Source organism: Gobio gobio (assembly GCF_949357685.1).
Source record: "Gobio gobio genome assembly, chromosome: 9".
In the NCBI taxonomy this organism is placed as follows: Eukaryota; Metazoa; Chordata; class Actinopteri; order Cypriniformes; family Gobionidae; genus Gobio; species Gobio gobio.
This window is the reverse complement of record NC_137115.1, coordinates 36,926,521-36,953,467: the sequence shown is the minus strand read 5'-3', so window position 1 is coordinate 36,953,467 and position 26,947 is coordinate 36,926,521. Positions and strand designations below refer to the sequence as shown.

Sequence of the window (26,947 nt, the reverse complement as noted above, 5' to 3'; positions counted from 1 at the left end):
GGTCCATTCAGCTGGAATGGCTGTTTTAAAATTTTCATTGGCGAAGCAGAAACAGACCACATAACTGGCAATTTTGTGTCTGTTCATTATAGGTCAGTGATGCCTGTGTGTGTGAACTTTTTAATCATTTGTATAATTGAGGATAGGCCTATAGATACAGACAACCTGTATTATGCATAATTATATCCCCTTTTAAGATTGTGTTGCTTTTAAAATGAATGGTGTGTATTCTTATCCCATATCACTCAATGCAATGCACTGTATTTTCCATTCATACATTTTTCAGTGGGTGTTTGGCAGAATCTGAAATTCCTCTCTATGCACACTGCTGTCCTGACACAGTTCTTCTGTTTGATCTATAGATCGCAGGCATCGTTCTGTCTCAGATCCTCATTTCTGAGATCCAGACAGAGATCCGATCCGTCTCGTAGAGGCAGCAGACAGTCGCTTGCAGTGCCGCCAAACTCTCTCACATACTGGAGTGATGATTTCATTCCGCACTGACTGCTCTCACACTTCTAGCACATTTTCCTCTTAGTTTCATTTCGCTCTGCCTCGGAGCCAGTTCTTATTTATTTTCTATTTTGGTTTCTATTTTGTTCTGTTATTTGATTAAAAAAAAGTTTGTCTGTAAAGCTTGTTGGATTGTTTGTTATTTCTTCATTACAAATTCAAAAAGTCCGGAGGCAGATTTGTAAGTTCCTTTTTAATGCACACAGCGTTGAATAATCACAGTCATTTGTTGTATGCCTAGAGAGAAAATGCTGCTCGGACTTGAATAGCATGTAAAGCAAAATATCTTTGCAAGGCATTTCTTTTTTCTTTAATTGATGTCTTGCAATGGAAGAGACCAGACTAGCAGCTAGACGTTGTCGGAGGACTGAACCCATTAAAAGAAGACAAACTCTTGAGCGGTACGCAGAGCTCTCTGATCTGATGTCTGTAGTTAAATGAGTTAGGAAAGCGGCCTGTAATTAAACAACCAGAGGGCAGGTTGTTAAGCAAGTAGGGACTAGGGTCTGAATTTAAACGTGTAATGAGTGGGCTCTCTGGATCAGACGGTCTGTGAGCAGGGAGTTTGGCCGCACTGCGTCTCTCTCGGTCAGCATGCATCTAGGGACAAAAACACAACAACACCTGCTTCCTTAGAAAGAGTCCAAGAAAATCCCTGCAGGGCAACGCTGCTGTCTAAATGAGGCATTTTAAAAATATGTGCATACACTTCATTTTATGTGCAACCTGTGTAGAACAGGTGGGAGTTTGAAATTTGGAAGATTTTCTATTTATGAGCATTGCATACTAATAAAACGCAACATGTAAATTTCAGTTTGAAACTGAATTACATAGAAATACCTGGACTCGCAGACAGTTTGGTTATAATTAGCACATTAATTGCCGCTTTAATGGGAGCCGGGTTTCTCCCAAGTTTTTTTTCTGCATTCTGTCACCTGATGGAGTTTTGGTTCCTTGCCACCGTCGCCCTCTGTCGCCTTTGGCTTTTGGTTTACTTAGTTGGGGACACTAAATATTCAACTATATTACTGATCCGCCCGCGTTGACTATATGATCATTGAACTGAGGTGGACGATGACATCACTGTTTTCTCCAGAGCGGCTGTAAAGCCGAATCAAATTCTGTTGCACACTGTTTAACTGTTTAACACTGCGAAGCTGCTTTGAAACAATCTGCATTGTAAAAAGCGCTATATAAATGAAGGTGACGACTTGATTCATTGACATTAATGGGAACCCTGTTGCCTCGTATAGCAGTTTTACTGATTTCTATATGAAAATGTGCTGCCAACTGTGCACTTTCAATCTGTTGTGTGCCTTTGTTCACAAACCAGTTCATTGAATGCCAAGAATTATCCTTTTTTGTTCTTTAATAAAGGTGTTTGGCAATGGCTTTTGATGTATTATTCTATTCAGTTAGCAAAAGTTGTTTATCAGCCTGCCTTGGAAAGACATCTGTGTTTATAACACAGATTAGTTGATAGCGACTAGAAGATTAAATATTAAACAGTAAAATCTAAAAGGCTGACCCCTAAAAGAACTCTGGCGACCCCTGTTGAGGCTCACGATGAAGTGAGAAAAGGGATAGTTCACCTAAAAATGAAAATTCGGTCATCAGTTTTTCACGCTCCAGTTGTTCCAAGCCGGTATACATTTCTTTGTTCTGCTGAACACAAAGGAAGATATTTGGAGGAATGTTTGTAACCAAGCAGATCTCAGTAGCCAATGACTACCATAACGGGGGATACTATGGTAGTCAATGGCTGCCGAGATCTGCTTGGTTTCAAACATTCTTCTGTGTTCAGCAGAAGAAAGAAATTCATAGGTTTGGAACAACTTGAGGGTGAGTAAATGATGACAGAATTTTCATTTTTGGGTGAACTATCCCTTTAAATGAACGTTCCCGATTAAATTCTTCAAAACTCTATTGAGTGCTGTAGCCACAGAAAATAACCCACCCACCCACAAACAAAAAATGTTTTTCTTTTAATTTAGCAAAGTGAAATACAAAATGTATAACTAAATAAAATGCAATAAAATATTTATTTTTTATTTGTATTACCTCAATGGAGCTGTTTGACATGGGATATGACCTTTTTATTTATTTTATTTAATTTCATTATTTTATCTTTGTGGAATATATGAACACACCTGTTATGTCAAATAGCATTATCAGGATTGTACTAATAAAAAACAAATCTTAACGATTTCAGCTCTCTTATCATTCCAAAATGCTAAACGTCTTCTAGATTCTGCCACGCTTACAATGGAGGTTAACAGGGCTAATTATGGTAATGTGGTAATTGTCATCATGCATCCTATAGATCTATAGATCTTCAGCTGTAAATCTAACACCTTAAAAGTGCAGCATAAAAGCACAAAAGACAACAAATTAGCTATTTGAAAACCATTTTCCACTTAGACGGTTAGAACACAACGTTTACCTGGCAAATCGTTGGTGTTCTTTGTCTCCCGACTTCATGGCAGCATGAATAAGCAGCTGATTGAAAACATCTCTCTGCAGAGGAACAAATAAAAAGGTTGTTTAGAGTGGAAACACAGCTTATGTCTAATACATACTGCAGTGAAGCGGTGAAAGACCTGTGCGTCACTGCCCCCTATCTCTACAAAGCGGTCTCTGATGGGTTTAAGCAGCTCCACGGCCTGGCTGTAGTTTCCCTGGTCATACTCCAGCAGAGCCTGACACATGGGCAGCCCCACACGCTCAGCTATCTGGAGCTGATTGTTTTCTGCTGGGTCTCTGAAGGAGGAATACAGAGAGACATATGACTAATGTCGTTATACAGCAGGGCGAACATTATTCAAAACATCTTATTTTGTCTTATACAAAGTAAGAAATGTATATTGTTTCAGATCAAATGTTTAGAAGCTTTTTTCCTCGTTTAGACTTGAGGCCTCATTTATAAATTGTTGCGTAAAAACCATCCTACATTTCATTTTATGAACAATTCTCAAATGTGCGTACGTGTGATTCAGAGAACGAATGTACGCACAAAAAACATGCATACACCCACTTCCAGAAGTGAAATGTATAAATTGCAAATGATCGTGAAATTGTGCGCAGCTGAATGGTTTCAGATCTCAACCTTGTAAACGACCATTTAATTAATGTCATTAACATATAAAAGAGAATCAGTTAACGTCTAAATCCTTTACTTGGGAATGGCGAGCAGCAAGATTTGCTTAGATTTCAAAATACCTGCAGTAATCCGGCTTACTGCCACAAACAAAAGTGCGTACGCTTGCTTAGAACCTTTTTCACATAAAAAAAAAAAAATATATATATGAAGAGTTCAGATGCAAAAGCCTCTAAAAGCCACTTCGGTCAAAAATGAGATAACGATACTGAGTGAATGCTCTCTGCATATAGTTTACGTTCATAAAATACTTTCACTTCAAACCCACTAAATCCCAGCCTCAGCCCCTTCAGAAGTACCGGCACTTAGGTAGAAACCTATACATAGAAGCCTGACAAAAATGCTTATTTTAAAGAAAAACGTCAGACGGACTTAGAGGCTTTTGCATCTGAAGTCTTCATATATATATATATATATATATATATATACATATATATATATATATATATATATATATATACATATATATATATATATATATATATATATATATATATATATATATATATATATATATATATATATATATATATATATATATATATATATATATATATATATAAAAAAAATTATAAATATGAAACTTGGCGTGGATTTTAGTGCCTTAGCCGGACCGCATGAGATTGCTAGGGGGTCCACAAAAAGGTTAAAGATAAGAAAAAGGAAGAAAAATTATTATTATTATTATTATTATTATTATTATGTAAAATGTTAATTTACAGATTTATTTAGAAATAATATACAGATTAATACTGTTTCATAAAAACTGCTTAGATAGCCACTGATAGCCATAGTTTTGTTTTGTTTGTTGTCTCTATTCAGGTTTTATCCATCTAACACTACTCTAATGGTGAGTAGAAATTAAATATAATAGGAGTCAATATAATAGAAACAAAATATTTTGCTAATAATATTTTAGATTTTCCAGTATAAATTTATGCTGCACATGAAAATATATAACTCCCTTTTATATCCGTGGAATCAAAAAGTTTGAAAATGCCTGGTTTAGACAAGAAATTCATCTAGTTTGTGTGTGTGTGTGTGTGTGTGTGTAAAATTGTTACAAAAAGCCTAAATAAAATAAATGTGGATAACAAAAAACATTCTGCCTTTTGAGAAAAAAAAACACACTGCTTTCTTTGCACAGATGCTGTGCTGAAAATACAGCTCCCAGAGGATTGCTCTCCATCATGTTATCTTATAAAACAGCATGCTGACAAGAAATGTATTTTTGTGCTTGGATATACTTAGTTTCAATACACTTTGTGCTCCTTCTGTACAACCTTTACCGGACGTTTGTTTTGGCCGTAATGACAAATCGGCATAAATATGCATGCAGCGCATCAGCCTTGAGGATGCCAGTCTTCCCCAAAGCAGGGACATTTCTAAGAAATCTCATACAGAGCCTGAAGACGCGTTACATTTGTCCAAAACTCAGCCTCCACAAACTCCCATCCGTGAGCAGAACCTGGGTGTAATGTAATCTCTAAAGTGTGTTATGCAATGCGTGCGGCTCACTTAGCTAGTTCCTGCAGACTCTCCAGCAGGCGCTGAGTGGTGACGTTCTCCTTGCTCCCCAGGGAAACCATGAGGAAGTGCAGGTCATTGAAAAGTAATGTGTGGTCCTCTGTATGTGGCTGGGTCACCTGCAGCAGCTCTCGGTAGCGGTCCTTCACGCTCACACCTGCCGAGAAAACATATTTTATGTGCACAAACACCCAGTTGCACTACTTTTGTGCATTTCAGCACCAAAACATGCCTCTTATTTACTAACCAAACATATCCAGTTTCACATCCCACTATCCCAGCTCATCTGTGTTTCTGAACCATGCCTACCGGCAGCTAGACCAGCCAGAGAGCAAGGGACGCTTCACTGGCCGCTGCCAGCATCCCTCCAGGCTCCAGCCGGTCCCTCCCGGTCATGGTAGACTTCACAATCCATTCATTTTTCATTCATACGCATGTGAATATGGGAGAGCAAAAGTTCATGTTTGCAAAGTTCAAGTGAACTGTGCCCTGTCCCATTTGAGATCATAAGATTATTATAATAATTTTTTGTTGTTGATTAAAGTGATAGTTCAACCAAAAATGAAAATTAGCCCATGATTTACTCACCCTCAAGTCATCCTAGGTGTATATGACATTCTTCTTTCAGACAAATACAATCTGAGTCATATAAAAAAAAATGCCCTGGCTCTTCCAAGCTTTATAATGGCAGTGAATGGCTCTTTCAGTTTTGAAGTCCATAAAAGTGCATCTATTCATCATAAAAGTGCTCCACACGGCTCCGGGGGGTTAATTAAGGCCTTCTGAAGTGAAGCGATGCGTTTGTGTAAGAAAAAGATCCATACTAAAAATATCCATAGCATATGACGTAGGACACAGGCCACAGGCATAGCGCAAGTTCCGGTGACAAACGCGGAAGCGCAAAGGATAGAGCAAAACAAAACTTGGTTCTCGTGAGAACAAGCATATTCTCACCGGAGTGTCCTACGTCATACGCTGGAATGCCAGTCTCTCGTGAAAGCATGTATGACAGTTAGCGCAAGTTTGAGATTTCAGTTTATAAAGTTTTAAATATGGATATCTTTCTTACACAAATGCATCACTTCACTTGTAGACTCCTTTATGATGGACAGATGCACTTTTATGGACTTGAAAACAGAAAAAGCCATTCACTGCCATTATAAAGCTTGGAAGAGACGGGACATTTTTAAAATAACTCTGATTGTATTGGTCTGAAGAAGAATGTCATACACCTAGGATGACTGGAGGGTGAGTAAATCATGGGAACTATCCCTTTAAATAATGGCACAAATACTAGTAAATTGATTTCCGCAAACCTTAGTAAATTAAGGTTTCACAGACAAGGCTTAAGCTAGTCCCAGACTAAAATACGTGTTTGAGCTGTTTTAACAAAGTAACTTGCACTGACAAATCTTAAATATAAGTGTAATTGTTTTGTCTAAAGATGCACATCAGTAATGTTTTTTTATATGGCACGTTTATTAAAAGCTACTTAAATGTCCTGAACTAAGGTCTAATCATCGTCTGTGAAACCAGGCCTATGTTGCATAATTTAAATATTCTCCTCCCATAAATGTTGTCTCTCAAAGGGAAACTCCTACAAACGCATAATAAGGTCAGCTGCAATGTCCATGACTTTTCATTGCAAATTCTTCAGTAAATGTATTTAACTGTCAGATTCAGTAAACCCTGACAGTAGTTTTATAATGGCAAAAAGGGGTTTTGCTGGCGCAAGCTGGCCCTATGTGACTAGGTAATATTTCTGTAAAGCTGATTTAAAATAATATAAATTGTGAAAAGCATTATAAAAGTTGACTACAGTTTTCAGAAAAGACTTTAAACACATCCTTGAAAAGAGATTGTGACGTCGTCTTCAACTGTACCCATAAATAGAGTAAATAAAATGGAGCAGGTTTTTGTAACGTTGGTAATTTTTCAAACCAAAGGTTGAACTCCTTTTTATCTTCCATTTATCTTCTCTGTAGAAGTCCTCATGTCTCAGAGGGTAAAATATCTCTTATATAACCGACGAACTTCATTAATTGCACTGTAAACGTCTCCTCCTGTTACCACATGTTCCAAGAGGAAACTTTTTAATTGACTGCAAAACAATTTTTTTTATTAATCAGTAATCATCTTGTTTCCCTATAAACTTGAAACGCAAAATTGAGTAATACAATACAACTTTTTGGTTTTCTGAGAATATATATATATTTTTTCTTAAAAGGGTAATTGTTTTTTCCCTACTTGTTTTAAGCAAATACTCATTTAGGACAAATTAATTTATTTTTTAAATATAAATTATAAATAGATAACAACATCTCTATATTAGCCATCTCCCAGCCATCTGCCATGTTCACCAGTCAAGTTTTCTACCCAAAGTACTCTCACTTTCGAGGTTCAGGAACTTGCCAAACACCAGTCTTCACACCACATCAGGGCTTTTCAACACAGCAGATTCACATGTTATATTCCAGTGCAGATTTCAGACACAACCTGCCTTGATTAAACCGACAAAAGCAAATGTGTTCAGCATGCACAAGCTTTGTTGATGAAAAACAGAACTTGACTCAACAGAAACGTTCTCTGCTCCTGCTCAGAGATGGTGAGGTTTTATTGTTTTCAACCACTATTTTAAGACTAAATGAAATCTCACCCTCCAGCTCTAGTCTGTAGAGCAATGAACAAGAATCAACGGTGTCCAGCATGGCTCCAGACTTCACACAGCGCCGAGAAACCTGAAGAAAGGTTTTAAATGTCACATCACCAGTAATTTCAATTCCACATCTACGTAACAATCCATCATAACTTTCATTAGCATTGTTAGATTATATAATGAGTTTGACAGTTCATGGAACTAATTCAAATACACCCTTTGACCAAACCGACAATTTCAGCTACATCCATTACTGAGAGGCAGGGGCGCCGCTAGCCGCTGGGCCCTATGAAAGAATATGAGGTTGGGCCCCCCCTAACACACCTATTCTGCACCAAACATACAAGCCAAGCTAGCTATCCAAAATCTAATACTGACCTATTACTCGAGCTTTCTCATTCTGCTCAGCGCTGCTCGCTCATCCCAGAATGCACATTGTGACATGTTCAAAAATATGAGAAGTAGGGCTGTCCCCGACTAAAGTTTTTTATATACTAGTAGTTGTTCATTTAAGCCATTTTCTTGTGGTGCCCTACGCGCAGCGCGTGATGGGAGCGGCAGCACTGGGTTTATGAAACATTGATTAAAATTAAGATAAAATGTATACAAAACGAAATTAATTTTAAAGAAAGACTTTATAGGAAACAAAATTCAATGAAGTGCTCAAAACCCATGTCCCCAGACATATGCACAACTGATTATGTAGCCTTACTCATGCTGCTCACTTTTCATAATCAACATATGAAATTAAAATAATAATCATATTTAAACATAGCCTTACTATGAAACTAAATATGCTATGTTTTCTTTAACCCTCCGTCCGACGAAGGCGTCGGCGCTTCTGATGGATTTTTTGCCTTTATGACAGCGGAAACAACTCACAATACTCCAGCATTTTTAGCCATACAGATAAGTGCAAGACATAATTCTAAACTATAAACTGTCTACTTTTGATTGTGTACACTCACAATAACAACAAAGGCCGTGGACTAAGGGAACTGATTAATTTGCACTCCACTTCAAACGCTGTCTTCATTTCAAAAATATATTTTGTTTATTAAACGCAAAGTTTTTCATTTCAAAAGCATTTCTAAATTCAGTTTATATTTACAACAAACGAAATTCCGAGCCAAAATAACGAAGTGGTAAAAAAAACTTTGAGTTACCACCATGCAAATTCAAACATTTCGCTCTTCTCTATATGTGGCAATGCGTCACACTAACCTTACCTGGCGTACGTAAAAGTGGAGCATTCTTTACAGATGATGGTATGTTTGGACAGAAGACGAGACAGATTCCTTATTAAACTCATAAAAGACAATAGAATAGAAAATGCCACAATCGACTTTTAGAAAATATCGCAAAAGTGTTGTGCAAATCTGTAATGGAAACGCGGCTACTGGTGCGCTATGGCAGGACCAAACCATTTCATGTAGATACAGGGGGGTGGTCGGTCAATATGGATGTGTACTTTTTGGTCAATGGGGATATTTAACTTTTATTGCCAAAATAAGTAAAATAAAAGACATTATTCATTTTATTATTATTTGAAATATACTCAATGATGATGGTTTATATAGTGTATAATATAGTATAATTTTTTTATTTGTTTTCACCTATTTGTTGTCAATCAGGGGCCCTTGGAATTGTTCCAACTTTTCCCCCCTATATGGCGCCCCTGCTGAGAGGTACATAAAATAAAGCACATGGCTGTGCAATCATCAACATTTTAAGTAAAAGTGGGTGCATTTATTCTGTTTTAGCATGGTTGGCACAAAGAGAGGTCCAAAACTAAAAGTTTTACTAGAAGAACTTGGCTGACATGCACAAAGCCCAGACCTGAACACCACTGGGATGAATTTAAAGGGGTCATGATATGCAGTTTGTTTATTATTTTAATAAGTTCCTTGAGGTTCACTTATAATGTTAAAGGATTAGTTCACTTTTAAATAAACTTTTGCTGATAATTTACTCACCCCCATGTCATCCAAGATGTCCATGTCTTTCTTTCTGCAGTCAAAAAGAAATGAAGGTTTTTGATGAAAACATTCCAGGATTTTTCTCCATATAATGGACTCAATGGGCTCCAAACGGTTCAAGGTCCAAATGACATTTTCAGTACAGCTTCAAAGGGCTTTAAACGATACCAAACGATACCAGACAATGAATAAGGGTCTTATCTAGCGAAACAATCCGTTTCTGCTATTATTTTACCTCTTATCAGACGAACGTGATCATCTCTGAGCTCAGCCATAACTTCTGCTAAGTGAGGTCAAAATACGAGCGTGGTCATAGATATATCAATCGTAGATGCCTCATTCTACTGATCCGTGCAAGCACTAATGAGGCATCTACGTATACATCTATGACCACGCTCGTATTTTGACCTCACTTAGCGGAAGTTATGGCGGAGCTCAGAGATGATCACGTTCGTCTGATAAGAGGTAAAATAATAGCATAAATACTGCTCGGTTTCTCGCAGAAACGGATTCATCGTTTGGTATCGTTTAAAGCCCTTTGAAGCTGTACTGAACAGGGCTGCATTTCCCGATAACGTTGTCTCTTAGCGCGCTACGAAGACTCTAAAGGTATAACTTACCTAAAGGTATCCCATTTCTAGGCGTGTTCCCCAAACTATACCATAGGAGGTTGCTTAAGGTATACCTTCTTAAGTGCGACGTTAGCAGGTACTGTCCGTGGCGGTGGTGCTGAATTAGTTTATCAATGGCTCAAAAATCGATTATTCACTCTATACAAGGGCTGTTTAACTGCATTATGTGAGACAGCGGTGTTCTTTATAATAGAAGCACTTCAGAAATAGTTGAAATTGCATTTATCAGGACTCGTGAGATCTTATAAATATAATCCAAATTGCAAACTAAATTCAAAACCATGGATAATTTATATAATTTTGAAATGATTGTGCGAACCTGCAACCTCTTATGCCCAAACGTATCATGCATCAACCCACTAACGGGCAGTATGCCATTTATATTATAATAATATATTTTCCCATAGTCTTCATTTACTCCACAAGCAGAGTTTATTGCCCGCATAACATCATTGGTGTAAATCACTCATTTCTGTTATTGGATGACCTACTCAATGAAGGCGCAACACGCGAAACATACGTAATCAACAGCTATAGCGGAGAACAAAGAAAGAAAGAGAAGAGTGGCAGCAGCTGAATTTCGGGGAGCTCCGTCGAGTTGGTCTTGACAAAGTTGGACCAACAAGATGTAAAAGCTGCTGAATTTGCTGTCGTGGCAGGCAAAATTAATTTTGAATTGCAGCTTTGGACATGGTAGCCAGGGGACTAAAGTTTTCACGGATGAAATAGTGCACATAGAAATGGCTTTGCGGACGGTGGCATCTTTGATTTAGCACAACTATTCGCTGTATCGCTGCCATAGTTTGACCAAACTCCCCTCCACAATCATTCCCTTTAAATACACTCCATAATGGTTTGCCAGCTGATGTACCTTTGGATAATATAATTAAAAAGCTAACAACCATTAGTGTAATGACAATTTTAATCCTTGCATACAAAAAACTAAACAAAAAACAATTCAATTAGCCTAATTGAACACTGGGTGTATATTACAACTTCCGAATTATATTCGTATAGACTGACATGTAAAAACTGACACTGTGCTTTTTGCCACTAGTGGCCACTAGTGGAATGAACTGTCAATAGTGATAAGGTATAGCTAAGAGTGGTCCAGACCAACCTAACGAAAGTATGACTTACAGAAGGTATTCTTAACTAAGATCGTTTCGGGAAACACGTATTAACGTTAAGGTACACCTTAAGGTATAACTTAAGAACGACGTAGTGTTAAGAAGGTTTCGGGAAATCCAGCCCAGGGGCCTCATTTATAAAACTTTGCGTAGGATTTGCGTCAGAAGTGGCGTACGGATGAAACATAGGACGTGCGTACGCACAGAAATATTCAGATTTATAAAACCGTGCGCACGCACATCCTACGCAGTTTTCCCTTAATAAATCACAATCAATTCTAAATGTAGCGCAGCTTTCGCGGTTTCATGTCACGCCCATAGTTGCCCATAAATAGTCCGTGAAACGCCCACAAGTTAATATTCATCGATTGCGAAATCAAGGAAAATACATAGAGGAAATCAAAAAAACATAACTTCACTCAATGTGAAGTAGAAATTATCGTTGTCGAGGTGGAAAAGAGGAGAAAAATATTTTTTGGAGGGCACAGTGGGGGCATTACTAATGCCAAAAAGGCACTTGAGTGGCAAAAGGTTGCAGATGGCGTAAATGCTGTAGCCTCACAACCTCGGACCGTGGCCGAAAAAAAAAAAAGAAATTGTCGGACATCAAAGTCGAGGCAAAAAAGCGTCTAGCGCTCCATCGCCAGAGTGTGTCTGCCACGGGTGGGGGAAAGGGGACACCGGAGCTGACCCCTCTTGATGAGAGACTGGCGGCAATTATTGGGGAATCCCTATTAATCCCTATCCCTATTATCTACGTGGAAATGGGAAATAGTTCAGTGCAAATGTAATTTCTTGCTGCTTTCTGAATGGTTGAGACGTTATTTTATCGAAAATAAAACAAACTAAAGGCATTTGCATGAATACCATGATTCCGTAGCTGATGAAGAAATTTTTACTATGAAAACAACTTTCCCCAGTGGACAATTAATACATCTATCTATCTATTTATCTATATATCTCCCTAATTATCTATCTATCTGTCTATCTAATTGCATCTATATCTGCTCCGCCAGACGGACACATTGACGAGAATATCAGTTTTGTACATTATTTCGTTCTGTTTACCATATTATTTATGAGGATGAATTGCATAACATGCCAATATTGTTGCAGAACATATTTCACTTTTTGTTTCTTTTTTTTTTTGCATTTCTGTTGTAATTTTCGTTTGATTTTGTTTGTTTTACACTGCAGATCGATCAAACGGGTGTTCGTGTAGGCTGTTAATTGTAATACTTGCTTTGTGAAGTCTTCAAGTTATTTATGAGAGGCAGTATTGCCATTTCTTTTACACAACGGTCTACAGTTTCACACACTTTCACGTGTTTCTTCCATCTGCCGACGGTGTCGCCATTTCTCATTTCACCCATTTTTGTGCGTACGCCTGGGTCAGAGCTTGCGTGAAGGACCGCACATTTTCCCGTCAAGTTTGCTTTTTATAAATACCAATTATTGCGTAGAGAGTGGCGTACGCCTTCTTTTGTGCGTACGCAACGTTTATAAATGAGGCCCCAGGTCTTTTGGACCTTGAACCGTTTGGAGCCCATTTAAGTCCATTATATGGAGAAAAATCCTGGAATGTTTTCATCAAAAACCTTCATTTCTTTTCGACTTTAGAAAGAAAGACATGGACATCTTGGATGACATGGGGGTGAGTAAATTATCAGCAAAAGTTTATTTAAAAGTGAACTAATCCTTTAATAAAGTTTTTTTGCACAAACAAAGGAACAAATATCTATGCGGAAAAACAATTATTTTCTACCTTCATTCTGACCCTCTGTCTGAAATGATAAATTTTAAAGGGGCCATGAACTGCATTGTTTTATGTTACCTGGGGTGCACTTATAATGTTGGTGTGCTTTTAACATAAAAAATGGTCATAATTTAGAAATAAAAGGCATTTTTCCTACCATGACTTTAGCTTTTATTTGTTTTAAGAGGCGTGTCTGCTGTGAGACTTCAGTGTAAACGGCCACTGCTGTGATTGGCTAACATCTTTGCATATGAAATATCTAAGTATTACATGTGGAACTCTCTCGAAAACTTTGAGGATGTTTTTACTATGACAGCTCTCAAGGTTAACTAATCATGAAAAGTGTTGATTATAGCATTATATTTAGATCTATGGCATTGTATTTAGATCGTGGCATGAAAGGTTGCAGTGATGAGCATTGTGACATGTTGAGTGAATGAATGCAGTGATCTTGTCATTGCAAATCACTGGTCACAGATCAGGCATTAGGCAATAACACATTTACTTACATGTTGTGGCATTACTGTCGAGTCCACATCGTAAAAGTATGTTTGCAAAGCCTGCACCGAAATTGTGACTGATTTACCAAAGAATCCACAGAGAAATGTACCAAGTACAAATGAATAATGCTCAACTGAGACATTCACATTGTTGAAAATAAATAACTTTGGAAGGTAATGTTATTTTTAGTACAGTGATCCTGTATCTATTTTCTCTCCTCATCATCTCACTAACACGCCAGTGGGCGGGGCCAAAGTTGCAATGATGAAGTAGGCTATGATTTTCTTCTGCAGAGGCGGTCTTTCACCTATCTATGACATAGATTCCACAACAATTCCACAACAAGTAATTTTCTGAGATTGGTTTCAATAAAAGCTGTTTTTGGACTAACAAGGAACTTTTCAGTTCTGAAACTTCCAGGATATTCTTATAGTATGATGACCTCTTATATGTCAAAAGCTCAAGGAAAAGTTGTCTAGTACAGTTGGCTGCTTCATCTATCAACAAGTTTCTTTGCAAACTCTCCATTACTCTGACAAAACAAAATGCTCCGGACAAACATAAAATCCTTCAACGCGATTCTTTTGAAGGATCCTTTTGGGATCTTTTTTGGGATCTTTTGTTTTAATGGTACAACCACCTCTTATATGTCAAAAGATCAAGGCAAATTTGATTTCTCACGTCATGATCCCTTTAAAAGCAGAATGTCAGCCAGGTCCCTAATGCCCATCGTCACTACCTAACACCCATGCTCTTGTGCCTAAATGGAAGTGAATCTCAGCATCCAAATTCCAACTTCTAACAGAAAGCCTTCCCAGATGTGTGGAAGATATAAAAGCGAAGGGGAGGCCCAACTCCATGTTAATATTAAACTTTCAACAAGCACAGATGTGTTATGGTGGATCCACAATCCTCTAGCCATGTAGATTCATAATATGAATATACTCTACATGAATTACTGCTCTTTATATAACTGAGCTTTTAAGTTATGTAATCTTTGTTAATGGCTTTGAAAGTTATTACAGTTTACATTTTTAACAACTTTCTAAATATAAAGCATTCTACTTAAGAGTGTCTTCACAGAGACTAAAGGCACCTGCTGAGATAAATGTATTCTATTATCACTTTTTAAAGATTTTACAATGTAAAGAATGAATGGTTATTAAATGAATGCATCTAATTCTAACTTTAATTTGAAAACTCTCAATATTCGAACTTCCATACACTGATGGTCTGTTGACAGTGTGTACCTGCAGTAAATGAACAAATTATATATATTCAAGAGAGTGTAGTCTCAAGAGTTTGCCCTGGAAACAACTTGGCTTGAAACCCATATGCTCATGTCTAAATCAATTTAACTTTCACCAGCCTGAATCCGTCGCATTCCATATGGAACACGAGAGAGAATTTACATTTCTCTCCTGGTGTGACTAATTACATTCACCACGTGTCTACAAGATTTAAGCACCGTGGCAGTATCTCAGGTGGTATCATATGGCAATAACTTGGATATATACTGAATATTTTACCATATTCACGCACCATGATTTGGTACTCCAAAGAACTGCCATGCAAAAACAAACATGGTATTACAATGCAAACCACAGTAGTACCATGCCACTTCTTAAATGTAATGTCAGACAGTGTCATAAGCACAGTAGTGCACCAACCTGCTCATCAAAAATCTTCAAAGCTGCTTCATAATTCCCCTGTGGAAGAAAGAAAAGAAAAAAATCAATGAAATAAAAGCCATGGATAAAAGTAACCTGTGTTTTGCTGTAGTTGATGTGACTATGCTGCTTCCCTTTACCTTCTCAATATGATATAGAGCCCAGTGCCAGTAATTATGGCACGCCAACATGTCACACACCTTTAGGGGAGAAATAAGACATCATATGACCTGGATTTTTTACAATAAACAATGTACAACACATATTCTATACAATCTTTTTGAGACTGACCACCCAGTCTTTCTCTGTAGAGGCCATGAAATGTAGCCCCTTGTCCACCTCTGCCTTCATCTCATGGACATGAGCAACAGAATGGACACTCCAACCATCCTGAGGGGTCAGAGCCAGGCCCTGTAGGAATAATGCATTATAATAATGGTGCTTTCAGTTAATAAAGATTTTTTGATTAAAAAAACAACAAAAAAACTGCATTTTATATATCAGAAATATAGTACTTTCTTTTAATTTTATTTTTAAAAAATAAAAACAAACAACTTTTTAAAAATAAATTAACTCATTCTAATTTTCTGTGTGGGGAACTATAAAATATTCAATATCTAATACACTGGACATGTGGACTTATTTTCACCAGTTTTGCAAGACAAGCACAACACATTTACTGTGTCTGCTGCATTGAAAACAGATTTATCACATACATATTAAAATGATAATTAATAATGCATGTTTAATAGACTAATTAGTCATTTTTTTTACATTATAGTGCCATAACTCTGGAAAGTAGTGAGCAATACTAATGAATAACATGAATTAAATATGCAATTAAACAAATAATACCTCTTTTGCCATTTTTTCAGCTTCGTCATAGAAATGAGTCTCAAGAAGGCCAAAGGAATACATCCCTTTAAGATAACTGGAAAACACATCCAATGAAAACATTCAACTTAGCTAAACATTTAATTTGATTCATTTCATTTCAGGATTCTTTTTTTTCTTCTTATTCGTGGACTAATTTGGATTCTGAAAGATATCTTAGGTATATCATTATAAAAGAAAACAAAAATAAAAATACATTTATTTCAGTAAAACAAAATGTATGTGAAAAATCGAATGGGCCTCATTCATGAAACACGAGCAGAACACATTTTTGTGTAAATCCTTCGTAAAGCCGTTCTGACATAAATTTTCGGATTCATGAAAATATTCGTATGTATAAAATGTTAGTTGGTACGAAAGAAATGTACACCTGCTTATTTGAACGTTTTCTGTTCTTGTAGGCAAACTGATGACAAAGAATTTTGATGCACTATGTACCATAATTATATTTCACGAGTTCTTTTTGTAGCTGAGAGTTGAACATTTTTCAATTTTGAGTAAAACGCAGCACTCGTCACTGTCACTTTTTACCCAGCAATCCAATCACAGTGGATAAGGGGCGGGACAAATACTACACAGACTAACCATCCTCCTAGTACAACGACTGAACAACAATAGAGAAGCTAATATTGCTGGCTACTGCTTTTATATTCAGTAAAGGAAGGTCAGTTTTATGTGCAAATTACTCCAACTTTACTCATATATTTATGAAAATTTCATGAATGAGGCCCAATGTGTTTAAAGCCACAATATGTCATACATAGGGCTGTAACGATTTGACCAAAAATAAAAATCTCGATTAATTGAACATTGTACCTCGATTACGATTAATGAACAATTATTTTTTGCCCTCATAGTTCACTGATAAGGTTTGTACTGTAAATATTTTCTACTATTAAAGGTGGGATTTTTTTCTAATGAAAAAGTGAATTTCTTGGTGATTTTAAAATACTTGAAGGAAGCGGTTCACTTTCAGCAGTTATTGTCTATGGGGCAGATTTCAGTTTTTTGGTTGTACATCAGATACAGATAAATTAGCACAGTAGGCCTACAATTCATTTATTTGAAAACATTAATGAAAGTGATTGTGTGTGTGGATTAGTCATACCGTCTCTATTAATTATGAAACTGTGGTTTGTACTTATTTCAAAGGTATTAAAATCTATGCTATAACGGTTGAGTTTCTAAGCTACTTTAGTGATAAATCACAGGACGGCGTTGACAATGAGTTTCTGTGCTCCTCTCTGCGCGCGATCTTCACGTGATGTGCGAGCTACTGTCTGTGAGTGTTCGTGTGTCACAATATATCAGGCATTAGTTCAACATAGTACACATATGATGGTCTAAAATCGCTTCAATGTTCAAACTGGCAGGCCTTAAAACACATACAAATGACAAAGCTTTGTGAGGACGCAAGTGAAAGTGATCTGGCGCGCGTTGTCAGAGACACGACACGTCTTGACTCTCTGTCTCACAGAAAACAGCTCATGAGCACTGGACGGAGAAGTTTAACGCTGTTCTTGAATAGTGCACAATCGCTTTAATGTTCAAACTGGCAAGCCTTTAAACTCATTTAATTGACAAACTTCATGAGGACGCAAGTGAAAGTGATCTCGGGGCTTGCGTGCGCCGTCTCTGTGTGTGTATCAGCGCATATAAGAACGGTGATTAACTTAAGTGTATAAACTGTGTAAAACATGCAATTACCATAGTAATTCTGAGCAGCTATAAACAAAGATAACTGCTCCTGAGTCCCGCATTTTTCCGTGTGCCTGCAAACTGCACTTGATGTGACTGACAGGGCAGAGTCACGTGAAAACCAAAATAACTGACATGGGAAAATTACGTTGGTTAGAGGTTCTAAATTTCGGTTTCGATTAGTTTTCGGTTAATCGTCCAGTCCTAGTCATACAGGTCGCTTATTTAAAACAAAGGCGTAGCTTGATGACGCCTTGATTTCGCGGAGCTGTTATTATGCTGCAGACGAGCAGTCTATGATGTGGGGTAACACAGTGCGGTTTTATCATATTAGATACATTTGAGTCTGTTGAAAGTTTTTATAATGTTTCTCTGTGTGTTCGCTCTGCGGCTACTATGAGACACCTGTTGCTTGTTGGTAAAACATGGTACTTGCGGTAAATCAAGAAAACCAGATTTAAACGATAAGACTAACTGCGCTATAACAATGATTCGTTTTCTGTCAATGAATGTATCCAAACAGTTGCTCAAATGTCTAATAAAACACATAATATATTAAAGCGTCTTTGGTGTTCCCATGGTTTCTAAAAAATTAAAACGGAAATCAAGGGTAATGCGGGTATGATGTCACCGATAGGCGACACACGGACACGGCCCGTTTCTTAGTTAAAATTTATGGTAAAATGATTTTAAGCCAGCATTCAAATTGGCATCGGTGGAGCACGAGCACCTGCCTGTAGAACGGCATATGCGGTTTCCAATGGGGCAGCACTCTGGCCACTGAGTCCCTCATCTGAATCTGTTCACCCAGGTAGAAGAATCCATCATGGGAAAACTTCAGTGCCAGCAAATCTGTGGGGTGATCCACCAGAACACCCTCCCAAACCTCACAGGCCTTGTGCAGGGCTCTGAAACACACCATTCAATGTAATTCATTCATTAAAAAAAAAACATTTTACATTTACATAGTACAGCAGTGTTGTTTTAGTATTATTAATCTACTATTATACTATTTAGCTTGTGTAATTTTATCTTATTTCAGCTATTTCAAGGCAACATTTCAAATTAAGTTTTTTTTTTTAAATCTTATATTTCAACTTTATTGCAATTACCGAAAACAACTTTAGTTTTAGTAAATGATAACAACACAGCATTACAGTAATAGGTATTTTGAGAAGATCTTTTCAGATCAGAAATATTGTGTTTTACGAGCAAAAATTTACCAAATATATTAGTCACCTATGAACCCTCTTTTAAAGGTGATCTTTTCACAGAATTCTGTTGGTTTTACTAAAGAAAATTCATTAGAGCTGAGAACATAAATGACAGGGAAACTTCTATAAAAGGCTGCTTTATTCAAGAACTTTAATAAAGCTAAAACTTAGTTTCATATGAGAGTCACATTCTTTACAGCCCAAGGATACAGTCGAGGGAACATGAATCTTAAAAGAACAAATTCATAACTGCTTGTTGGCCAAAGGCAACCCTGCTTAAAATTAATCAGATAAAAATAAGAGTGGGCAGATGTTAAACATTCGTAATGTCACCAGATGAGTTCTTGTGCAGCTCTTAGTCCGTTTCATGTGAACTCACCCTTTAGAGAAGAGCTCCATGGCTTTCACATGGCTTCTCTCTCTGGACGTGAGCTCCTGACAGTTAGCCAGCTCCACAGTCTTCCTCACAGCGCTGGCCAATCTCTCATCCCGCAGGACTGAACTTCCTGTGCCCACCAACTCCAGCCCAGCAGAGATCACATGACCCATAACTGCAGCACAGACACTAATGAGGGCTTACTGTAGGAAGGCCATGGATGGCTTGTATAAACCTGAAGGGGTTTATCTTGTGATAATGACCAGCTGATTGTACATTATCACACTTATTACACAGTTACTTACCAAATGAATAAATGGCTGACTGAATTTGAGATACAATTATATAATGCGAGAAGATGTGGAAGCTTGTTTTTCCGCCACAGAATAAAAAAGGTAAACTTTTTGTCACATTTATGACTTTATATATCTTATATCTTTATATATCTGTTTATATATCTTGCAATTCTGACTTTACATAGCAATTGCAAGTTAATAGCTCACAATTTTGAGAAAAAAGTCAGAACTGCGAGACATACTTTACTTGCAATTCTGACTTTATTTCTTGTAATTCCCGGTTTATAACTTGTAATTCTTACTTTTTTTTCTCAGAAGTTTATATTTCGCTATTCAGACTTTATAACTCACAATTGTGAGTTTGTCTCACAGTTCTGAGAAAAAAACATCAAGACTTTATTTCTCATAATTCCAAATTTATAACTCACAATTCCGACTTTATTTCTTGCGATTTCCAAATTTATAACTCACAATTCTTACTTTTTTCCCCCTCACAATTGCGAGTTTATATCTTACAATTCTGATTTATTTTCTCGATATAAACTCGTATTTTTGATATATAAACTCATTTGAGTTATTTGATGATAATTATTTGTTATAAAGTCGGAATTGTGAGATATAAACTCGCTAGGGGTGTAACGGTACACGTATTCGTATTGAACCGTTTCGGTACAGGGCTTCCGGTTCGGTCCACGCGTGTACCGAATGGTTATGAATGTAATCTTTAACAGTTAACAGTCGGCTTCTTGTAAGGGTGGAACACACTTCAATCCGAGTTCCCACACGAACATATTAAGTATTCAGTCCATTTTATCATGAAATTCAAACGATAAATGACGTTTTGATGCTCTTTAATGTGCGTGACTGATCAGTGATCACTGAACACAGTTCAAGTGGCCGCGCGGCGCGCGCGCGTGAACGCGATCATTTGTGAAGGTGCACGCGTGTATCGAACGGTTATGAATGTAATCTTTAACAGTTCAGTCGGCTTGTTGTAAGCGCGGAACACACTTCAATCCGAGTTCCCACACAAACATATTAAGTATTCAGTTCATTTTATCACGAAATTCAAACGATAAATGCCGTTTTGACGCTCTATGTGGCGTGACTGGTCACTGATCACAGTTCAAGCGGCCGCGCGACGCGCACCCGCGTGAACGCGATCATCTGTGAAGGCGATCGATCATCTCTTACTAAAGAATAAACATGAATAACGATCTGAAGGTATGCTGAGGATACATTACAACTTACTGTCATGTATATATGTGGTGTATTCGCTATATCAGTGTTTCAACGGCGGAAAGACCTCAATATAACTGCTGTAAACTAAACAATGTCATGTAACGTTAGCATTACATTTACCTCAGGCAGTCATTCAGTGTCCACAGATTTATATTCACTAGAGAAATCAACTCTTTCACTAAATATGTGCACTATATTAGCCGTTATATTCATTATATTCTACTGAACCTGTTAGTGATGTCTTGATTATTTCATGCATGTTAAATAAACCTGTCATGAAAATGACAAACACTGTATATAAAGTACTATATTTCAACAACGATTTGGAGAAAAAAAAAAATAATTATAATTAGATTTAGGAGTTAATGCCAAAACTGCCTTATGTGAAGTTTACATATTTCCACACAATGTGTTATTTGAGTGTTGATTATTATACCTAAAAATAAATAGCAACTGAATTTAGGCTAATAGTTTGGGCTCTGTGGTTAATCTTTAATATTAATGTGCAAGTAAGGGATCCCTATATAATTTACAGAAATATCTTAAATAAACTTTTAGATATAATTTAATTCATTCAAGGACAGACACTTTTTTCCCCCAGTAAACCACTGTCAAATATAAAAAATAAATAAAAAGCAATTTTGTAAATCTGCTGTACCGAACTCGTACCGAACCGTGACTTCAAAACCGAGGTACGTACCGAACCGTCAGTTTTGTGTACCGTTACACCCCTAAAACTCGCAATTATGAACAAAAGTCAGAATTGCCAGAAATAAAGTCAGAATTGAAAGAAAAACTTGCAATTGCATGGAAAAAGGCAGGATTGTGAGTTGTTGTTTTTTTGCAATTAATTATCTTTAATCTTGTTTTATTCCTTGGCAGAAACAAGCTTCCAACAATTTACCAAACAAGAATCAAGTATCCACCTTTTCTTCAGTGACTTTTGACAGGACAGACTACAATGTTCAGTGTTGCAATCACATACCAAAGTCCGGGTCTGCAGCTTTGACAGCTGAAATACAGCCTTCTATTCCTCCCAGTGTCTCATCATTACGCCAGGTCACATACTGATTAACAGAGACATAACATTCAGGTTACTTATGTGCAGAAGAAAAAACACATATTTATCAAAAATCAGTATATATTTATGTATATACCTGAGACAGTATAGCATCATATAGTTTACAGGCCTCATTACTGCTGGTGGACAGCGGCAGACCCTCTGATTCCCATGCCTAACATATGCACAAGATCACATAGGGAGTGTAACTGACATTTGATGGCCAATTAAGATTTCTTTGAATTAGTTTTGTGCCACCAATGCAATATTCAATACAATACCCAATGCATACTGTGCAGAACATTATGTAGATCAATTACATTAATTTACTACTTGTTGTAAACAAGGACACATACATCTGTTTTGATATAGAAACTGCTGACAAATCACAAACTCCTTATCACTGTCAATGCAGTTCTTACAGCGTGCTGTTGTTTCGTTTTTGAATTACTGTTACAGTGTGTTGTTTACAAAGTTTTGTCCTGCCTGTAACGTGCACTTCAGGCATATGATATTGTAGTTCGTTCTACTTGTTTAATGAAGCAAACTAAAACTTAATCCCACGGTCAAAAGGGTTCAACTTTTATAGATACATTTCTCAAGAAAGAATTAGAGGTCGCGTTTTTATCTCGAGAAGCTTATACAAAGTTACTCATAATAACTCGGGAAAACGTTAAATTAACTATATTGAAAACAAATTCCTAATTTACCTTGCAATCTCTGAAACTAGCGGCGTTCATTCTCACAGCGATGACCAATTCGTCAGAGACCTTTGGAGTCGGATCCTGCGATGAATCTGTTGAATCGGTTCTCAAAAGCGGTCTGAATGAGTTGTTCACGAATCGGTGCGAGCGTTTTTTGGTAAACAATTAACCGAATAAGTGAATCAAGAGAGGTCTCTTTCGAACACGTCTGACTCGCGATATTAACAAAATTTTCAGGCAAGGTCAGCAAAAACTTTTAGAACGTCATATGCCATGATGTCAGGAAACACGTGATAACGTACAAGAATCAAGTGAATCTTTTTTTGAAATAGCTCTTTGAAACGAACTGTTCAAATGAACCGATTCACACAAATGAGTCTTTCCCACCACCATTGTGTCTGACAGTGGAAGCAGCGCCTCGGGGTTAATGTTTATACGGGCAGTGCAAAAATCAGGAGAGGGTTGTTGTGCTACATAATGCTAAAGAACATATGCACGTTCCCTGTTTCCAAAGGTCATGATTTACTACAGTTTCCCTTTTATATGCATGTATTGTGTATTTTAAAATCTGAAGATAATTTTATATCTTTAATTAAAAAAAAAGAAAAAAGATTTGCATAAAGGATTTGCTTACCCTGAAGCAAACTCCAGTAGGCCTACTTCCATAGCAAATGAATGAAGGTAAAGTTAGGTAACTGACACACACAGGCCGACATTGTAATGCTTTAAAGATGGATAGATGGATGCAAGAAAAAAAGACCACAATTAATTATGCAAATATATGCAAGAAAGAATAAATCAAAATTCATAATGTAAATAGATGAGGAAATATCAATCTTAATGGGTTAGATTTTGAAAGCTGTCCAACATAGCACATTTTTCAAAATGTAATATCAAATTTCTTGAATAAAGCCTGCACATTAAGTGAAGTTGAATTAATTTCATCTTCCAAAAGTGTGTAAAATGTAATAAAAAAAAACCCATTGCACACATTGTAATAAATGAATGAGTCTTCATTTGTAACAACTGCATTGTTTATTGCCTCTGCATACATCCAACACTATATATGCAAATTAGCAACATAAAGCATTTTCAAGACCCAACATATTTTTTAAAAATTAGGATTGATTTACTTTACATATAATACATTTTTCACACGTTAATAAATACCATAAAATCTGTCAAACATTTTACAGTCTAAATAACTATCGTTGACCATGTGTTTTCATTCACAGTTATCTGTACTTACAAGTCAAACAAACAAAAAGAAAAGAAAAAAAGCAAATCTGTGCCCATCTATACAGCTTAACAGTGACTAAAATGAAATGTACACTTAGGAAGAAGGCATGTTCATTTGCAATATCGAGGTTTCCTGTTCCGAATCGAGCATGACTACGAGCTCCTGCTGTTAATCAGCACTGGTGTGTCGGTCGACAGTGCTGGAACGTTTTCATGTGATATAAAAATGTACAAAGACAATTATAAATAACACACTCTGCAAACAAAAGTAAACTCTGTGGGTGTGAGGAGCGTTCCTTGAAAAGTTAAAAAGGCATGTTGCTCCAAACCTGGAGAAAGTGAAAAATACAACACCAAACCTTGGTGGCAGATAATTAAATGTGAAAATGGGCACCATCTTCATTTGATTTGATACTAAATAAAGTCAGAAAAGCTGTGGGTGCATTAACTGTTCTTGAAACCACTGACCAACCATATGATTGTATATCAATATATATTGTGTGTATATATATATATATATTCTTATGAACTATCTGCATTGAGGAAGTTTATATACTAATATATACTCCACCGCTTTATGTAAACTATAGTACAAGTATCAGATATTCATGGATGATAAATGATTGTAAACTGTTTTTAGGATATATGTGTGGTAACACCACTCGAGACAAATGGAAGCCGACATCAGTGAAATACGTAACATCGAGAACTTTTCGCTCCCAGCGTACACCAATATCTATAATATCAAGTGGCTACTGACGAATTCGAAAATGTTACAATTGTCAATGCTACAAACACATTTGCGTTCGCTGAGGGTGATCTGTGGCAATTACAGAAGTCCATCACATGCTTATCTGTGAACCACACCTAAAGACTTCATTCATCCGTTGCATGGAGGTCTGACGCTTATAGTGCGTTGTACTGTATTAAACAGGAGAGGAGTGCGATTGGAAAGAAACGGCTGAACTTTTTCAGTCAGTAGTCAAGGTAGAAAACAAATTGTAGGAAATCAAGTCCAAACGCCTGTCGTCACTGAAAACGTAACAGTTGATTGACCAGACATTCTCTGAAAAACAAGACTGGCTTTATGTAGGATCATTAGTCTCAGACTTCCTCAACATCAGCAGGATTGATATGTCCCTTTTCAAGACCCTCAAAAAATTCCCCAAAGTGATGCACTCTCTCATTCTGACTGAGAGAACATCTTGGATGGAACCAATGCCTTGGCTGCCGAGGGACAAAACGCCCTGAGTCGTGCCAGGAGAACTCGTAAACATCATCACGGTGCTCATGAGTGGACTTGTAAACGTTGTTGACATGCCCAAAAAAAAAAAAAAAAAAAAAAAAACGGAGGGGGGAGACAGATCGATTCTTTCTGCAATTTTTTACATTCCCTGCGGTGGAACTGGGAAACGCTGGCGGTCGGAACCATGTCACCGTCATTATGCTAAGCCCAGTTGAGACCGAATCCCTTGGAGAGCATCACCGCCTCCAGGTCTTTATCCTCCTCTTTCTCCCTGAGTCTCTGCTCCTCCAGTAGGGCCACCAGAGAATCTCTTTGCTCGACTACCTCTAACATCTCATTCAGAATCTGCTTCTCTTCTGCCAGCTCTACCTCGGTCTTCAGATGGTCTGTAGAGAGTGAAACACTGATTTAAGTTCATTTAAAGATAACACAACCCTGCATCACAATTGCTGAATGAAATTCAATACTTGTTTCTTACTAATTTTGGTGTAATGATTCCAAAAATAGTGCCTGTTTTGCTCTAGTACATTACACATTTTTTTCAAAATATGCGCATATAGCATTGCTGTTTTGAAGATTCGATTCCTATCTTCCTTTTAGACAGGTTACAACTATTTGTTCAATTCTCAGCTGATTTCCACATATATGACATTTTTTCACATTTGATGGGTGATTTACCACGTTGTTATGGAATTTTTTAATCATAACTAACATCTCTTTTTCCTTCAGGATTAACATTTATATGCTTTTGAAAACTAAGTGTCCCCAACACTTGGGCCAAAGTGTGTCTGAACCTTATCTGAATGTAACAAAAGGGGAAATGAAACTAGACAGATGTCTAAATGTACAGTATAAACTCATGACTTTGAGTAACCTAAAAAGTGACCTAATCAAAAAACCCAGATTTTATTTCACCTAGTAAGAGAAGGGTTTGCTGAATTATACATATGAAGATCCAATCATATTGTAGAAAAATTATGTAATGAATCATGGCACCTTTGCCACGCTCCTATTCAATAAAAACTGTAGTTCTCTTTTTGCTGGTGGGATTCTCTCTGAAATTGGTCTGAGATCCATGTGATTAAAGTATATTCGAAGGCATTGTCTGCAAATGCTTTGCAGCAGGTTAGTGGAACACTAGAGATCTTAATCCCAAGTTATAGTGTTCATTGGGGACAAGACGTCGTCCGACTCAGATGACGTTGATTGGGAGACACGCTAGACTAGAGGATAATTTTGTGTCGACTGGAGATGCCCCAGGTTATATACGTGTACATATATACACTACTATATTGCCAAAAGTGTTGGGACGTCTGCCTCTACATGCACATGAAGTTTAATGACATCCCATTCTTAATCTGTAGGGTTAAATTAATATGGAGTTGGCCCACCCTTTGTAGCTATAACAGCTTTAACTCTTCTGTGAAGGATTTCCAAAAGGTTTAGGATTGTGTTAT

At 37.1% G+C, this 26,947-nt stretch overlaps 2 protein-coding genes across 20 annotated transcripts in view; both read right to left on the bottom strand.

Annotated features, from left to right (window-relative positions):
* Positions 1 to 610: 610 nt before the first annotated feature.
* ttc38 (tetratricopeptide repeat domain 38) lies at positions 611 to 23,277 on the bottom strand. Its single transcript, XM_079825149.1, has 14 exons — positions 23,012 to 23,277; positions 22,399 to 22,476; positions 22,227 to 22,308; positions 19,707 to 19,878; positions 18,848 to 19,021; positions 16,377 to 16,452; positions 15,813 to 15,932; positions 15,662 to 15,721; positions 15,522 to 15,560; positions 7,854 to 7,935; positions 5,189 to 5,354; positions 3,114 to 3,273; positions 2,957 to 3,030; positions 611 to 1,113 (listed from the first exon to the last, which is right to left on the bottom strand). Exons 1-14 carry the CDS (start codon positions 23,039 to 23,041, stop codon positions 1,026 to 1,028), a joined length of 1,401 nt encoding a protein of 466 aa, XP_079681275.1. The 5' UTR covers positions 23,042 to 23,277; the 3' UTR covers positions 611 to 1,025.
* A 744-nt stretch (positions 23,278 to 24,021) lies between these two features.
* mical3a (microtubule associated monooxygenase, calponin and LIM domain containing 3a) overlaps positions 24,022 to 26,947 on the bottom strand; it is a 132,055-nt gene continuing 129,129 nt past the window's right edge. For all 19 annotated transcript variants that reach the window (XM_079825458.1, XM_079825475.1, XM_079825474.1 and 16 more), the window contains one exon: positions 24,022 to 25,876. In XM_079825458.1, the coding sequence (XP_079681584.1) occupies positions 25,692 to 25,876 (185 nt within the window). In that variant the 3' untranslated portion in view covers positions 24,022 to 25,691. The remainder of the gene's footprint in view (positions 25,877 to 26,947) is intronic.